General features: G+C 45.8%; 2 protein-coding genes across 2 annotated transcripts in view; both read right to left on the bottom strand.

The window, feature by feature from the left end:
- The window catches only part of LOC108931409 (transcriptional enhancer factor TEF-3-like), a 30,202-nt gene extending 15,949 nt beyond the window's left edge, over window positions 1–14,253 (bottom strand). Inside the window, exons 1-3 of the mRNA XM_018747161.2 lie at window positions 14,206–14,253; window positions 11,423–11,896; window positions 3,481–3,754 (exon numbers count right to left, since the gene is read on the bottom strand). Coding sequence (XP_018602677.2) covers window positions 3,481–3,754; window positions 11,423–11,896; window positions 14,206–14,253 — 796 coding nt within the window. The remainder of the gene's footprint in view (window positions 1–3,480; window positions 3,755–11,422; window positions 11,897–14,205) is intronic.
- LOC108931565 (DENN domain-containing protein 2A-like) overlaps window positions 14,145–17,417 on the bottom strand; it is a 32,288-nt gene continuing 29,015 nt past the window's right edge. The window contains exons 18-20 of the mRNA XM_018747411.2: window positions 16,270–16,548; window positions 15,239–15,325; window positions 14,145–15,110 (exon numbers count right to left, since the gene is read on the bottom strand). Of these exons, the coding sequence (XP_018602927.2) occupies window positions 15,079–15,110; window positions 15,239–15,325; window positions 16,270–16,548 (398 nt within the window). The 3' untranslated portion in view covers window positions 14,145–15,078. The remainder of the gene's footprint in view (window positions 15,111–15,238; window positions 15,326–16,269; window positions 16,549–17,417) is intronic.

Here is a 17,417-nt window from a genome sequence, read left to right as displayed (position 1 = left end):
GCGCCGCTCGGTCCAAATGGACACACGGCGACCACTCGCATGGTTCTCCGAGTGAGGAAACAGCTGGCAGTGTAGTGGTTTGAGCTGCTGTTTTCAGATCCAAAAGTTACAGGTCTGAATCCCACCTCCAGCTGTAGGACCACTGAGCAGGGTACTTATCCTAAATTGCTCTGGTAAAATTACCCAGCTGTATAAAAGGGCATATAATTGTAAGTTTACGACAAAAAATAAGTTTTGACATTTACACTAATGTCAGTTTTCAAGGGGACCTTGAACTAAAGTTGTGGTCTTTAAGGCCGCTCGCTCTCCAGCCAGCTGAGCCAAGCCAAGACTTCACAAGCAAACCTATGGGAGGTGAACCAAAACCTGACAGAGTCGAGCTCATCATCAGAAAACCTGCTGCACTTCCTCGAAGTTCCGCTGCTAATCATATCGGTGAGGGAAGGTCACGGTTAAGGGTCCGGTTGCAGAACAGGGCTGAGGTTTCAACGCCCCGCATCTGACCCTAGGTATGGAGCCTCGGAAGAATTCCCATGTCCTCCTTTGGTATTTACTCTCACGGTGCGTCTCCTTAGAGCCTCAAGAACTGTTAGCGATGTCAGCCCAGTTACAGCCCACCTGCATTCACCTGGCTTCATCCAACGCAAGAGACCGCAAACAAAATGAGCGGTTAAGAGCACAGAACAGTGTTGAGTCTTGAGAAAATCCTTCTGCGGGATCAAGGGATTTGACCGCAAATAACCCTGTTTAATATCCCATCATATACATAGATTAACTGTTGCTTTAAATAAGAATAACTAAATTATTACTGAATAATTCTTAAAACTGCAGAATCTGAGGTCACGCTTAAGACTCTGTGAAATTCTAACACTTCTTACAGTCCATCACAGCTTATATTTGCCCATTCAGTTGATGCTTTTCTCTAAAGCAGCTCATAACTATTTACCCATTTATACGGGTGGGTAATTTTACTGGAGAAATTTCGGGTATGTACCTTGCTCAAGGCTACTACAGCTGGAGGTGGGATTCAAACCTCCAAAGGCAGCAGCTCTAAGCACTACGCTACGAGCTCATTATTCTTCATTTAGCTCATTCTTTTCTCTAAAGCCACTTACGATTATTTACCCATTTAAACAGGTAATTTTACTGCGGCAATTTAGGGTAAATAACTTGCTCAACTCAGAAGTGATGTCTGGAAGATCGTGCAGATTTTTTAGGTGTGCGGTGCAGTTTATCCCATCAGTTTTCGAGCTATAGGCCCGACGCAGGTGTTACGCAATTCTTTGTTATTCAATGAAGAGATATTAAAACTGCACATTAAGCACACAGTAGGCATTGAGAAAACCTTTAAAATATGTACATGTATCAAATCCTTTAATCGATGAAAGGAGTGGGTAACATTCATGTTCCCATTCCGTGTCCAGCGCAGTCATTTCAAAATATACCATATTTCCGAATAAACCCAGCAGCACATGTAACACTGCTATTTGTTTGACGTGACATTAAACACTCTTACTGACTTACTGATCGAAAATGCAGTCCCAGGCAAACCTCTCTTCATGATCTAATGTTTTATCACATTTTATGACACACAAGAGCCCTTTGTTCAGCATTTCGCTGAATAGAAGTCACGGCAGTCGGAAGCAGTTTCCCTACAGGCACGCCTTTAGACCGCCGTGCCGGAGAGCGTGATACCTACAATAATACGTCCCGCGGCGCCTATGACGCTGTCCAACCAAAGGAACCCATGACCGGCGTTCGGGCCGTTACAATGACGGGCGTTCGGGCCGAAACGCAGCCCGTAAGAACACACGGATGTTGCGAACATGCACGACTGAAACATTCGCCGAAACCTGCACTTCTGTCGTGAGTTAAAGGAAAACCGTCGAGAAACGGAGAAACGCCGAAGTTCAGCGCATCGGAAACAGCTGTTACTACAGCCATAACGTGAGCTTTCCAGTCTTTTATTTCATCCTGTCAGAACTTTCTTCGTGTGTGACGGGAAAAAAAGGACCTTGTTGTACCTCCGCAGACTTTGTTCAGAACGGTTCGATTCTTTCGGCAGCACGTGAGACACGGGGTGGGGTGGGGGTCTTCTCGAGCCGAAAGGGCCGAACCGGCGAGCCACTGGAGGTGAACTGAAAGACAGTCTGCACCCAGACCGGGTGACGGACAGCAGGCGTGAGGTGTGGCTGATAAAGCACAGAAATAGCAGGGAATGGAGAGAGACACACAACAGAGACAGGTGCGCGGCCGAGGCCGACCCTCTCCCCGGACCCCCCCCCCATCACCAGCAAACCCCCCCGCTCCAAAACAGCACAAGACTCCACCAGTACCTTGGTGTTTATTTGTTTCCCCCGCCTCTCAACTGCTCAAAGGGTAAACGTCTATTCTGGTGTTCAGTTACAGCCCCAGCAGCCTTGAACCCACGTCCAACCACATGCTATTCCTGGCGAACTGACAACTCACCCCCACACCCTGATAGCCCGTGTGCCCTGAGCGGGGGCCAATCAGCCCTTAGACACAGTACTGCATGGTACAGCAGGTGGTGTAAAAGGGGGGCTCCAGACTAGTATTCGTGACCGACACAGAGAAAATCCCACAATTCCCTGCTTCTGGGCATCAGGATTAAACTTGACGCACATCGAAACCGGCGTACATATCACACTTGTCCATTTAGTAGATGCTTTTCCAAAAGCAACTTGCAATGTTCTGTTTACTACTTTATTAACTATTCATTATTATTTTTACTGGAGCAATTTTCAGGGTAGGTTCCTCAATCGATGTTACAGCAGGAAGGGATTCAAACCCGGGGCCCTTTAAATGCAAAGGCAACGGCTTTAACCGCTACACAATCTGCTGCCCCAACTATAATAATTAGAACTATTATGAGCATACTATTTGCTATGTGCCACTTCATTATCTGCCTTTCATTACAAACACCACTGGCTGTGTACTGCATCCATGTATAATCACCACTGGAGAAGAATGCCATGGAACACAAAAATAAGCAAATAAAAATTTCAATTATTTTAACTCTAGCCTTTAAAGAAAAAAAAAAAAAAATCAGTTTTGTTCCTCTCAATGCTAAATGTTTCTCTTCTGAAATTCCTTTAAGGACAAAAGAAACTGAGAGGAAAAACCTGATAAAGAATGAGCTTTTAATCTCAAAGTTGAGGCTGCTGTTTTTCCGAGTGCTTTTGCTTTGTGTCATTGCTGACCGTGTTCGTGAAATGCTAAAATAGCGAGACGGGGACACGCGCTTCATTTTTCACAGGCCGTGCAGCTGCTACTTGTAGTATGGAGCACAATTTCAGGGGCAGCATGGCAGCAAATGGGGGGGGGGGGGGGGGTGTGTGCAAAGCCAGGGGCTCATGGAGGGCAGGGAGCTGGGGGTTTGGGTTTAAGGCCTGGAGAGACATCCAGAGTGGAGGAACAGTGGAGGAACAGTGGGTGACAGGAGTGAAACTGCACACATACCGTACATCTTGCCCTCATCGGAGAGGATGATCTTGCGACGGCCACAGGGTGGGTAAATGGCCAGCGCCTCCTGGAAGCTTTGCTCGATGTCGGGGCTCCACACTCCTTCCGCATCGTTCTCCAGAGGCTTGTCCAGCGGCTCGCTCAGCTCCTCGCTGGCGCCCCCCGGCGAGGGGGCCGGATCCCACTCTGCAGACGTGGTGGAGGCCGGGGGTCCGGGGGGCGATGCCGGGAGGGGGGGGAGGGGGAGGGGGGGCTGCGCAGCTGGGTACCCCTGTAGAAAGCAGACGCTTACTCAGTTGAGCTGAAGTCACGCAAGACTTTGCGTCTGCCGTTGCAGACGGAACCCGGAGCAACGTGTGCTGCCGCAAGGCCTGGAGAGAATGTGTTAATCCCACTTGGAAAAAAATCATCTCTGCTTAGATATCAGATTAACAAGAGGGAGGCAAACAGCACGCTGCCTTGGAGTTACTGAGTAAACAAACTGATAAACGTATTAAAGTGGATATCAGACCTCGGAAGCTGATAGAGAAGCGTGGAATTACGACGATTATTATTTCTTCGCTTAACAGGTGCTTTAATCAAGAGTAACCCGCTCCTTCGTCTATTTGTAAATCTCAGTGTTTTCTCTAGCAGTTCGAGTACCTTTCCCGAGGGTACGGTAGCGGAGCTCGGATCGGGACTCGTAACCTAGAGGTTGCCGCCTCAAGCCCATCGCGTTAATTACTGTGCTGCCAGGTGCGCAGCAGCAAAACTGCGATTTTGGCTCCCTCTGCGTCTCGGACAGTGTTTGAGGGATTCACCCGGCCCGGAAGCGAAGGGGTTAACAGGAGGGCCGGGAGGGAAGGGGCATCGCTGTGACTCACCGCGTGTCACCGCGCGAGCCCAAGGAACAATCTCCGATCGCCGCCCCCACCCCGCTCTCTTCCTCCAAAGCGCCGCACGGCTTCCCGTAAGAACCGACCCACCATGGCGGCAGTGAGCCTCGCGGCCAGCTCACACGCACAAACACACACGCGCGCCACGCACGCGCGGACACTGGACAACGAGTCCATTCAGATCCCACGGAAAGGTGCTAACCCGGCTCTCGCGGCCGGTCCTCCCTTCAGCGGAGAGCTCGCCGAGGCCCTGGACTTCCCATAGCACCGCAGCGGCAGACATATATTTCACTTTGTGGAGCACAAACATATTGATTTCATCAAAGTAGCACTGCAGGAAATTCAATACAGCCTGTGTCTACTACACTCCTAGTAATCATGGAATACACTGCTCATAAACATGGTCATTTGTGGTTGTGGTTATGGATAAGTCCGCAAACAACCAAAACAAATAGTTTGTCAGCTACGTGCGATTCGTGTATTGCGACCAGAACGGCTGTGTTCTTGAAGGTCTGCATTCTGCACCCTACCAGGGACAGGGACAATGGGGAAACCACTCGACCTATCAACCGTTCGACCCCTGAATTTGGTTTTCACATTCCGCTGTCCTGACTGCGTTTTGTCCGACAAAATAAAGGTGAAACCTATCGGTGAAGGACACAGGTGTGGCCGAAGTGGCGCGTCCGAGAGGAAACTGCAGCGCCGCGCTGCATCTGCAGGGGCTTCCATCAGCATGCTTGTGATTTTCGCAGCCACATCACAATAACGTCAAGGCCACCTTTCACTCCAGTGGCTTTGCATTTTATGTTTAAAAGCAGCAATAACTAAGATCCTACAACTGATTTTTTTTTTCTCCTTATTCACACCATGCTTTCAAAACAACTATTATTTCTACTCATCGATACAACCGGATATTCAAGAAGATCATGTTGATGACCACTACACCAAACCAACGTGGGGGAATGAGCTTCCTCTCTCATGCACAACTACTGAATCCATCACAGCATTCAGGAAAGGTCTCAAAACAAATTTCCTTCAGACCCACTTCTGTCCACATTTCCCATATCCCCCATAAACTTTCCAGACATTCTCTGTCATAAAAAAATCCCCATCAATTCTATGGGGAGCTACTTGTGTAATGTACCCTGGTAAAGATGGTGCAACTGGACTAACTGACTGTACTTAAAAAATCACAGGTCTGCAGCTGTATGTCTCCATCTCTTGGTGAAATGTACTTCCCTTTGGAAGTACATGTTGTACATCCCTTTGGAGAACAACACAAATAAATTAGCGCTCTCTCACACCACCTGGGTGGTGCGGGAGGACATGGGTTCGATCCCCGCTCAGTCTGTGTGGAGTTTGCATGTTCTCCCCGTGTCTGTGTGGGTTTCCTTCCACAGACATACTGCTCAGATTCACCAATAGTGTGTAAGTGACAGAGAGAGTGTGTTGCACTGATGTATGGATGAGTGACCTAGTGTAAATAGTGTATCTAGCAGTGTAAGTCACCTTGGTGAATAAGGTGTGTGGGCTGGTAACGCTACATAGTATCCATTGTAAGTCACTTTGGAGAAAAGCGTCCGCTAAATAAATGTAAATGTTCACATTTTTAAGATGCACACACACAGTAGCAGCAGTTCACTACATTTACTTTCACATTCATTCATCTAGATGAAGAACTTCAGATCGAGACAAAGCAAAGCTTGTTTGAGACCGCAGTTTTTGTTAGTACTCAGTCAGATACCTCTAGAACTGAGTCAGACAGGAGATCGAAGGACAATCAGGACAAACGGTGAGATCAAAATCTATGGAGCTGTCAGGAGATCAGGAGAGAAGTGGATTGAGAGAGAGAGACGTGTTTTGAGACGCTTCTTGAATGCTTCCTTTCCACAACAGGAAGTGTTGAATTTCGTCACTGAAATGACGCCTCTTACTCTTGGTCTCCTTTAGTTGTGGAAGAAGGAATTGTGTTAGAAGAACCCATACTGTAACAGTTACTGTGGACGTGAACTGTAAAGCATTACATTCTCTGGCTTCTTCGCTAACATCCAGTGGAGTTAATTGATCTGAGCCCTTAATTCCACAGCACTTCTCCCAAACCCTCTTGGCAGTGCCAGCACTGGCCTCCCTCATCACCGGTCAGGGGGCTACATAATCCCCCTCAGCTGGTGTTGTGGTCAGGACCCCAAGAGACACTCAGCTGGCCCCTCATCTCCACAAGGGCCCAGGAAAACAACAGCTGTATTGCCCCACCTTTTTTCCCAGAAGCTGGCCCTCACTCTGACCGGGCCCCAGGGGCACCACAGGGGTCAACATAGCACGGTGTGGAAACGGATCGTTTGGAATTGTATGGCTCTCCGTACCAATCGCCCCAAACCAGACCCTGCCGGAGATTTCAAAATCAAGGCCCTGGATTCAGAAGCAGGAAACAAACAAGGAAGCAAACAATTTTTTTTTTAGAGCTAGGGACTCGGAAGTAAAAAAATCTCTGCAGACAAGAAATCTATCTTTTCCTCCATGCTTTCACAAACACAAGAACATTTTGGGAATGTGTGGGAGCCACAGGTTAACCTAATGACTTCCCCGCATGGTGTGTGTGCTGTGCAGCCTGGATCTCAGCGGCCCTGCGGGACACATGATGCTCTGCCTTATTACTGTTACTGGGAGGCCCTTTCACAGCTGCCAAACCCTGTGCCCCCAAAAGTCAGAAACAACCTCCCCGATCTTTCCCAAAACGGGAGGAGTCTGTACACCAGCCTGGCTGTTCCTGGGGGGAAGCGAGAGGAGCCTTATAGTAACTTCAGTCTAGCTGTGCAGTGAAAAAAACACTTTGTTCTCCTGTAAAATCCATTATTAATCAATCAAATTTTTCCAACGCAACATTCTAATAAACAAGTTGTCACAAAGTACCATTCTGATGACTTTTCAGAAGAGTTAGAAAACTGAAAACCCCAGTTCCCAAATGTGGGAAAAACTGGAAAATGTTCCCTGAACCCTCATGCAGTGGTCCACTACAAGACGACTTGTTTTTGTTCCAGGTTATTGGATGAGCTGAAAAATAAGAAGAAAAAACATCAACAACATTAATACAAAAACAGCAGGAAAGGGAGCCTGTATGGTACAGTCAACACACTATACCAATGGCAAAATTAGTTGAAATGCAGTATTTTTGGACGCGGTTCCCTGAGTTAATGACGCTGGGCTGAAAACATGCGGGATGACCACGGTGATTTCCCCTCAGTCCTCTAAGACCCAGAGATGCTCTCTGACACACTAACAGGGCTTAAAAAACCCACCAGACTGCACGTAGATCACAATAACAGGCACGTTTACAGTTATACAAGAGCAGAGCAGCCGGGAAAGTCAGAGCACTGAAGTGTGAAACACAAATAGCACTCTTCTCAAATGATACTGCATTACAAATAAAATGATCACCTATCTGCCCTATTAGGATTTTTACTGTACAGTTACATCCTCAAACATTTAAATTAAATATTAAATACTGAAAAGCAAAAATTACATTACTCTGCAAATATTGTAATCAAAAGCTAAAATGGAAATACGCAGCTTGCATAAATATTCACATCTTGTATTCAAATAGCTTAAAGAGCACAAGTGAAAGATGCTTCCCTAATGTGGACACCTGTCTGGATAACAACTGACTGAGCATGCACCACTGAAGGAACTGGTGAAGAAACAGTGAAGAAACAGCGGTCCTCTCTCAAGCCATGAATGTGAAAGAAAAAAACATGAAAACGAAAACCGAAGAACATTCGGAGGGAGTCAGAGACAGAGTTATACAAACCGTAGAGAAGGGAAAAGGGCACAAAACAATATCTGAAAGTATGGATATCCCAGTGAGCACTGCTGGCTGAATAATCAAGAAGTGGAAGGTGTATTAAAACACTCAGATGCTGCCTTGGAAAAGGCATCCCTCAGAATTCATCACTTAGATAACGTGGCTTGTTACAACTAAGGAGCCAAAGATAACTCTGAAAAAGCCACAGGGTGTGCAATTAAGGTGCATCACTGAACTATATCAGGAGCCCTGCATAATTCTGACCTGTATGGAAAACTGGCAAGAGAAAATCCCTTACTGAAGAAGAACGTTGTCAAGGCATCAAGGTGATACAGCTAAGATGTGAGAGAAGAGATGATAGTCTGATGACACCAACACTGAGGTACACGTTTAGCTACACTGTTGACCAACATGGAAACATGCTTTCTGGCCATAATTCAGAAGGCTTTTTGTGTCAAAAAGGTAACAGTGCATATGCTCCAAAAAACACCATCACTACAGTGGAGTGTGGTGGTGGCAGAGTTATGCTGTGGGGATACTTCTCATCAGAAGGGATCGAAACACTTGTCAGTACTGAAGGAATGATGGATGGCACACACCATGGGGAAGCGCTACAAGAGAACTTGTTTGAGGCTACAAACAACCAAAGCTCAGCAGGAAGTAGCTCGGGAGGAAGGTTCTCAGTAGTATTTTTCAGCAAGACAGTGACCCCAAGGAGCAAAATGGAGTGGGCCAGTCAAAGTCCCAACCTCAACCCCTCTGAGAATCTGTGGCATGCTTCAAAAACTGCAGTCCTAAAGCACTGCCAAAGGAACTTGCATGAGTTTGAGCAAATCTGTGAAGAGGGGTGGTCAAACATCACTCCATAATCAGTGTGCTAAGCTGCTAGACACCTATCTCAATAGACTCAATGCCCTTAATATTAAAGTGAAAAAAAATGGCTTTGTCAAATATTAAGGTGTTGGGTCCGAATATTTATGTACTCATAGCATCTCAATTTTAATCTTTGCTATAGTGAATTAAATTATTTTGGCTTCAAATATTTTCTGTTGTTGCATGTGAGTGTACAATACAAATACTAAAGTGGACAAAAACTTGACTATCATCTCTGATCCAGCAACATGTGAAGATACTTGCAGGGTCTGAATACTTTTGCAAACTGACTATTTAATGGCCGTAATGCAGAGGGTAGACTTCAGAATGTGTTGCCCTTTTTGAAACAGTGCACAGATTTCCTCAGGCATGTTGTCCATCCATCGTCAATAACCGCTTGTCCTGAGCGGGGGGGTTCGCGGCGAGCCAGAGCCTTACCCGGCAATACAGGGCGCAAGGCCAAAGGCGGGGGGGGGGACACATCCAGGATGGGACGCCGGTCCATCGCAAGGCACCCCAAGCAGGGCTCGAACCCCAGACCCACTGGGCACCAGCTGAACCTGCCGCGGCACCACGGGCTATGTTGTCTTTAAGGGATATTCTGTCTACGCTGAGGCTCTGTCAAAAGGTTAGGATAAGGGCTTTGGAGTGGCAGGTGAAGAGAAAAACAATCAACTGGCGAAAAAAAATATCCTCTTACTGACAGCATCTCAGGAAGTACCTGAGCAGCTGCATGAGGTGGAGCAGCCCTGCTTCACCATTCCACCTGTTCCAACTCTCAATCACCCCCAACTCCTGCACACACACACACACACAGAGGCAGTCTGACCACGCAGACATCCCGAATAAGAACACCAGCAGGGTGACGAGCAGGCCGGCAGACGCGCACGTATCGAGGAGGTAACCAGGAATACCCTCCTTCATAACCCAGAGAACAGGACACACTGACAAACACGCTGCAGCTACACTGACAGGTATCGCCATGTGTGATGTGACAGAACAGTGCAACACAAAGACTCGGAGAATCCCAATTATCTGCACATCTGTAGTCGCTGAGCTTGGCGTGCTTCTCGTGCTGAAATCCTGAGCCAGGAGGACACCCGGCTATTTCACACTGAACACATTAAATATAACTTACAATTAAGCTAAATTTGCCAGGGAATTGCATTAATTTGCCCATAAAGCCTGCCAGATAACAAGGGCCTTATTTTCCTACCAGTAGGCAGCATTACATGAGTGGGGAAAACAGGGAGAGTAAAGAACAAAATAAACTCCAAAACTCTGAGAATAACGGTGGGTTTTTGTAAACTCGGCAGTTTGAAATAATCTGGAAATATTTCCATATTTAACATTTAATTTAACACTACGTATGAATAAAGGTATAAATAAAATGAAAGGGGGGATAGCAAGTGTCACTATCATTATTGTAACAGTTTTTTTTTTTTTTCTAGTAGTATTATTTAGAGAACTACATGTAATAGCAATATATAATAACCATAACACAGCGGCAATAGAAAAAGCACGTTTTAAAACGTTTTTGAATCGACGTGGCGGCCGTAACGTAACGGTTTTCAAGCAAATAATAAAATCGCAGACTGGAAAACTTGTGTAAATAACGGCACTGTGTCACGTAAACGGCATTACCTTGCTTGTGTAAAGCGGAATGTCCTTCCTGCAAACGAATTCAATCTCTACAACTTCACCATTAACATGATCAGTTTATGGCTCAGTATTATTATTATTCATCCTTCTCAAATGTTGCCGTCAAAAACAAGCCAAGTTGCCAAGAGGAGAGAAAGTTTCACTCCACCTGCTGCGGAACTTGAACAGCAAAGACGGAGAAACGCGCAAAACAGTAGTAATAACTGTTATAAATAATTACTACTACTACTACTACTACTAATAATAATAATAACGGAATTGTGGCACGTGTGCGCGCGCGCTCCTCTTCTGTTTCACGCGCGCGAGTTTCCCTCAAAAGTTCCGCCGCGAAGCGCTTCGGCTTCGAAGACCGCAGGAATTCGGCAAAAAACGTCCGCAATTCCAAACATGTTCCGCTCGCTTGCGTGGAAAAAGACACGCGGGAAGGAGGGAAACTCGGCAAAAAAAAAAAAAAAGAAAAACACAACGGGATCGATCGTGCGGTGCGAATGAGGTCAGAGTGTGTGTTGCAGCGCCGTGTAAAGTGCGGTACAGTCGCGATAACTGCGTGTTGAAGTGCGTTAGAGTGTATGTTAAACTTAAAGTGTGTGTTGGGTGTCTTACAGAGGGTTCGTCTCTACAGTTGTGCGTTTAGGCTGCGCGGAGAGACGAAACACGGCGATACATGTCATGAACGTGAAGGCGAAACACATCAATAAACGGAGAGTAGGACGTCGTGCGCGAAACCCACCTGTGTGGAGTCGGAGCCCAGCGCCCGACACGGGACGGGGGACACGAGGGAACACGGGGGGCTTCGCGTGGGATTCTTCAAGGACTCGGAGAAGAGGCGCAGAAGCGGCGGCCCCGCGGCTGGAATCCCAGGAATGGGGAGAGGTATGACAGGAAGGCCGGACTCGTCTCGGAGCGAGAGAGAGCGCCGCGGGACAGAGCGAGGCAGCGCGTAATGAAGCCGCGCGCGCGGGTCCGAGGGGAGGGAGGGAGGGAGGGAGGCAGGGAGAGACGGCCTGGGGTCCGGAAAGGAAAAGAAACACCGCCTCGGCTGGGGAGAAAGGAAATGGACACGGAGAAAAACAGCTCTGGGGATGGGGATTGTCACCGCTTCATATGGCAGTATAATTCGTAACGAGCGCGCGCGTGTGTGTGTATGTGTTTGTGTAAGTGAGAGAGAGAGAGAGAGAGAGCGAATACAATAACGCACTTTCCGCTGAAAACAAAAAGCTACTTATGAAAACTAACTGGCAGCCGCAGGGAGTGTAGCGGAACTGTTGCCCCGTTTACACACTGTAGCGTAACGGACTTCTCACATGAATTCGGCGCCCTGTCTGTCTCACGACCAACAGTCTGAGAGAATTCTACACCGAAATGCTACACACCCCGTTACACGCACGTAATCAGCCGCTCTTCCCTTTCGCCCTGTTATTACCCGCTTTCCTCATGTGTAAAATTCCTTCAAATTTGACAAATGTGTACAGTGTACGACGTTGCGTGACGCCCAGTTTACCGAACTGCTGAATAAAACTAAAAGGCAAAGGTTTCCGTTATGTCCTGTACGGTTTGGAATGCCGTTTTTGAAGCTACTTAAATTACATAAATGACAAATTATCGCATATCTTAATGTCATATTTCACACAACTTAATATACCCAAATATTCACAAATTAATGCGTGCGACAATCAAAATCTCACACTGCATTATTTCACACATTATTATTGTACACTCCTCACGTCAGGAATGGACGAGTTACGAATTTTCCAAGGTACTAAATGGTTTACAGCTTGTTTATTTTCCGTTGCATTTCCTTCGCTCGTCTGTTTACCATTCGTGTACCTGTGAACTGTGAATGCGAGCTGTATTTACGCTGCTAGCCGATAGGAGGCGCTGAAACGCAGCCGAAAAGCTCGTTTGTATGTGGGACCGTCTTCATTCCACTTGTTTCCAGTCTTTACAGCATGAATGGGTCGAAAATCGGAGCTTCTTAGAAAGGACAAAAGCTGATTGGTCACTATTATTATTAACCATTCATTTAAACTTTTTTTTTTATTTTAACATAGCTCAAAGTTAATAAAAATATTAAGGTGAAAAGTCTTAAGTACTATTTTTTTTTATATAAAAGGTTTATCCAGTAATGTTACAGAATGTCACTCACATATTAATCAAGGCATATCTGTATTATCGAGTTTTTGTGGTTTGTAACTTTTAAGGGGTAAGTGACTTTGGAGGCACAAAGCAAGCAAGTTACCAACAGACTCGCAAATATATTGAGTTAATGTACACTGTCAATATCATGTTTTGCGTATTATTATATCCTTCTGATATATTTTACACTTCATTATATATCCTAATGTCATATTTTACACATTGTTATAATATCATATATTATACATTATTGTATACTGTACCTGGGGGCGTGGTGGCGCAGCAGGCTTGGCCAGGTCCTGCTCTCCGGTGGGTCTGGGGTTCGAGTCCCGCTTGGGGTGCTTTGTGACGAACTGGCGACCCGTCCTGGGTGTGTGCCCTCCCCCTCCAGCCTTGCGCCCGTGTTGCCAGGTTAGGCTCAGGTTTGCCGCAACCCCGCTTGGGACAAGCGGCTTCAGACAATGTGTCTCTATACTGTACCATATTGGATGTACAAAATAGTGAATGGCAGAACAGTGTAGTGGAGTAGAAGAAACTGTTCTCTTAAGATTGAATTCAGTGACATTTGAAGACCTCTAGCGGACACAGTGAGATTTGTACTTCAACTGGTCTTACTGGGAAGCTGCCACAGGCTGTAGGTCACACTGAACATGGTAAATGTGACAGGGTGAGCAGCAAAGCAGAGCGGTGTAAGCAGTTACCTCCTGCTGATATTCTACTAAGTTCCTGCATTTGCACTGTGTGCACTTCATAGGACAGTACTGGAAGAAAAGTGATGCGTATGTGCAGTCTCCCGTTGTATAATGAATGCTCATATTCAGGAAATCCACTGACAAGCACAAGTAATTTGTGTCCAGAAACTGGCAAATTGAGACATCAGCAAATGCACGATAAATGTTTTGAGTTCGAAATGTGAATCTAGAGAATTCCATGTGTGGTGTTAGAACAAGTTCAAAAGGCAAAGGGAAGCCTTACCTCTCACTTTAAAACTCGAAGCAATAAAACGCTTGTATATCGCTTGAAAGGCAACATCCCTCATCTTAGTTTCTGTTGCTTTATGGCAAATTATACTTCAGAAGTAGCTCTGCAGAGGGTTACGAACATTATGAGTGATACCAGTAATTCCTTTAAATTAATTGCCTTTGGTAGTGTTATAGCATTAATAATAACAATTATCTGTACAGCATAAAGCTCAAGAACAGTAATGCACTGAATATTGCACATTGGTGTAATTAAAACACATGGACTCTTTTCTTTTGTGAAAATCATTTTATTTAATGTGTTTTTAGTTTTCTTTAAGTTTAGGACAGCGCTAGTGGCATTTTGAAACTACAGCAGCCAATCACACTGAAGCTCTTTTTACAATATGAAATCTACCATCTTGTAAATCAGGCACGATGCCACTTTCTTTGGATCCAATGTCATTATTCCGTATTTATAAACCTGACATCAGTCAGATTCACACCGTTTTTCATCAAGCATAATCCTGCTCATATCCTTGTGCTTCCATTCTCCCTACTACAGTATTACCTCTGGTCTAAGTGGTGCACTCCATTTTCCATAAAAAGTGGCCGATAGCCCTAGGTTGGCAGTATCACCCATAAATAAGTTTACAACAAATTGATTTTTTTTTTCTTTTGCTTTAGTTCTGTTTTGAGAGGTTTTTTCTAAAAAAAAAAAAAAATTCTATAAATTAAATCAAAGCCTCCTGATTTAAAAGAAGTTGTACTGTCTTAAAATAAAATAAAAAAAAACACACAGAATGAAAATAACAATAAACATTAATGAATATAAACTCTTCTTCACAGAAAGCTCTCTGGTCATCCTCTCTCTAGCCTATCCTTTGTAAGAAGGCTGCCATCCGCTCCATCCTAAGACATCAGTATCTGCACAAAGTTGGAGAAGGTGTTCCCGGAGTGCTGGTCTGTTTCTGAGGGAATGTGCTGCAGATTTGTTGTGGGACAACTGCTTTGGGGGCCTCAAAACCAGGCACTTTGTGAGGATCTTGGCTTCGATTTACAAAGGAGGCAGGGACTAAATGGAAAGCGGCAACAGGTCAGCCCCGCAAGTCCAACATCACCTTTCTCTTTGGGACGGTCACGTGCTTTCCCCCACCGGTCATCTGTACACCCCCGCTGCAGGTGTGCCTCCATCCTCTTCAGCCCTTGGTGGTTTTCATAGATCTGGCCCACAGGATTGTGTGGTTTTCTGCTATATGCTGAATATGTGTCCAGTCAATGAGCTCCTTAATCATTTCTTAGACAGGAATTTCATTTTATTCCCTGAAAGTCAAAGGCACCAGACAGGTTAAAACTAGTGAGAGAACAATTATACCGCTTTACCTCACCTCTTTCAAAGTAGGAAACATGTTGTAGAAGGAAGTGCCTTCAGCAGCGACTGCCATTCTCACCTAGGCCTTTGAGAAACTTGTTGACCCCACGGTGTTCACTGCCTGGTAGAGAATCCAAGTAATCCTGGGCCCTCACTTCGAACAGACCTGGGGCGTTGAAAACAACACAACCTGTGGAACTCATGCACTTTTGTCCAGAACTGTAGCTCCAGCTTCTTGCGTTCTTGTGACTTAGAGTACACCGAAAACTAGTTTTTGGTCACAAATCATCTGGATAAAAAGGTTAATCAGGAAATGAGGTCCCATGTCATCCCAGCTCTTCTCTAGTAATTTGGACACTTGCGGATTGCTTTGCTCTCGCTCTTCTGCCCAGTTCATCCGAAACCGGTATTGCTGGCGTGTACTCAAACTTTTGACTTCTGCTCTGCGTCTGTCAGTGGGACTTAACGCCAGTAATGAGTGCAGCTGCGTCCTCAGACCCGACAGCGGATGCAGAACTCAGAGGCTCCAGCACGAGCAGTCTAGTCCACAGCTTAAAACAAACAGCAGCAACATCCGAACCGGTCAAAATGATGCTGTACCGCGTTTACCACCTATTTCCACACAGGTCCCCTTTCACCAAAGACCAAAGCTGAACCCCCGGGAGAGGTGGAAGCCACTGGTACCTGGACCCCTTCAGATTTATTTTTCACACTTCCTTTGCAGTGAGGTGTTTTTTTTGTTTTCCTTTCTTCAGCTTACTCTCTAGTTAACTATAGTGTTACCGCTGTCATATTGGATCATTAACAGAAATTTTCAGCGCTCTGTGTCCCTAAATGGAAGCGAACTGAAGAATACAAGGTATTTATCTTTCCATTTATACAGCTGGGTAACTGTACTGAGGCAATTGCTGGGTAAGCACCGTACTCGAGGGTATCAGAGCTAGAATTCGAACCTGCAGCCTTGGGGTCCAAAGGCAGCAGTGCTAACCACCATGCCCCCAACATACATACATGCACATACATGACAGAGCACGCACGCACGCGCGCGCGCACACACACACACACACACACACACACACACACACACACACACACACACACACACCCCACCTCTCAGGCCCTGTCTGCGCAGCTCCCTCTCCTGGAGGAAGCCGGCAAACATCTGCGTCTCCATGAAGAGCTCGAGGAAGCGCCGCAGGCTCTTGGAGACGATGGCCTTGCGGAAGGCGTCCCGTTGAAAGGAGCACGGTGCGGGGGACGAGCAGGAGGAGGCGGACGAGTCGTCGTCCCCCCGCTCGGCAGCGCCCATGAAGAGTGGGTAGTGGCCCACAATTTCCACGAAAAAGCGCACAAACGCTTCCGAGACGACGGTGCTGAGCGAGCAGGAGTCTGGTGGAGGATCAGCAAGACGGGAAATCTGAGAAGGCGCTGCGCATGAAGGCAGAGACAAAATGGAAGCAAGCGCCTTCGCAGAGGACGAGTTTTGCTCAACTTTGTCACTGTGTCACCGTGTGTCACCAGTCAACAAAACTAGAGCAAATTCATGCACAGTCATGATATTAATTAGTAGCAATTTCTCAGCTTTTTTTGAAATCGACAACAGCACCGGGTCACGGCAGTACTGAGATGGAAACAGAACAAGGAGAAACTGCAAATACGTACACATATTCTTATGATGTGGGCAAAACACTACTGCCAAATTACATAATAAGACATAATTTGATAAAGACATAATTTGGTACGCAATCCAAAAAATGAGTTCAGACTTTCCACATTTTGCCTGAATTATCATGCTGAGGTTTTCTAGCACGAGCAAAGTTACAAACTTTGGTCATCCATACACCCATGAATGCATAAATATCTGTCATTTCGCAATAATATGCTTGAACACACTGATAGTCGCTGTTCTGTCTCAGTGCACTTTGCTGCCCCCTACAGGCAGAAAGAGGAACTGCATGTTCGCGTTTTCCCTGCAACAAATTGTACAAAACAGACCTTTGAAGAACATGCTATTATAAACAAACACAGAAAAGAGAAAAAAGTTAAATGTAAAAAATAATGAATTAAAAATAATTTTTAGCTCTATTGCAAATGTAGACATTAAAATCTCCGCACCCACCATAGAATGTTGAGGAAGCATTTAGACACGGGCCAATATTTACCACTACTATGACGCGCATGTTTGAAAAAAGCTTCATCGACATGAGAAATTCAGAAATGGTCAGCAGAGGCCATGAAGTTTTTTTTTTTTTTTTTTT

Source organism: Scleropages formosus, chromosome 2, assembly GCF_900964775.1.
Source record: "Scleropages formosus chromosome 2, fSclFor1.1, whole genome shotgun sequence".
Classification (NCBI taxonomy): Eukaryota; Metazoa; Chordata; class Actinopteri; order Osteoglossiformes; family Osteoglossidae; genus Scleropages; species Scleropages formosus.
Note: the sequence above shows the minus strand (reverse complement) of the source record. Positions and strands in the feature narration are given on the sequence as shown.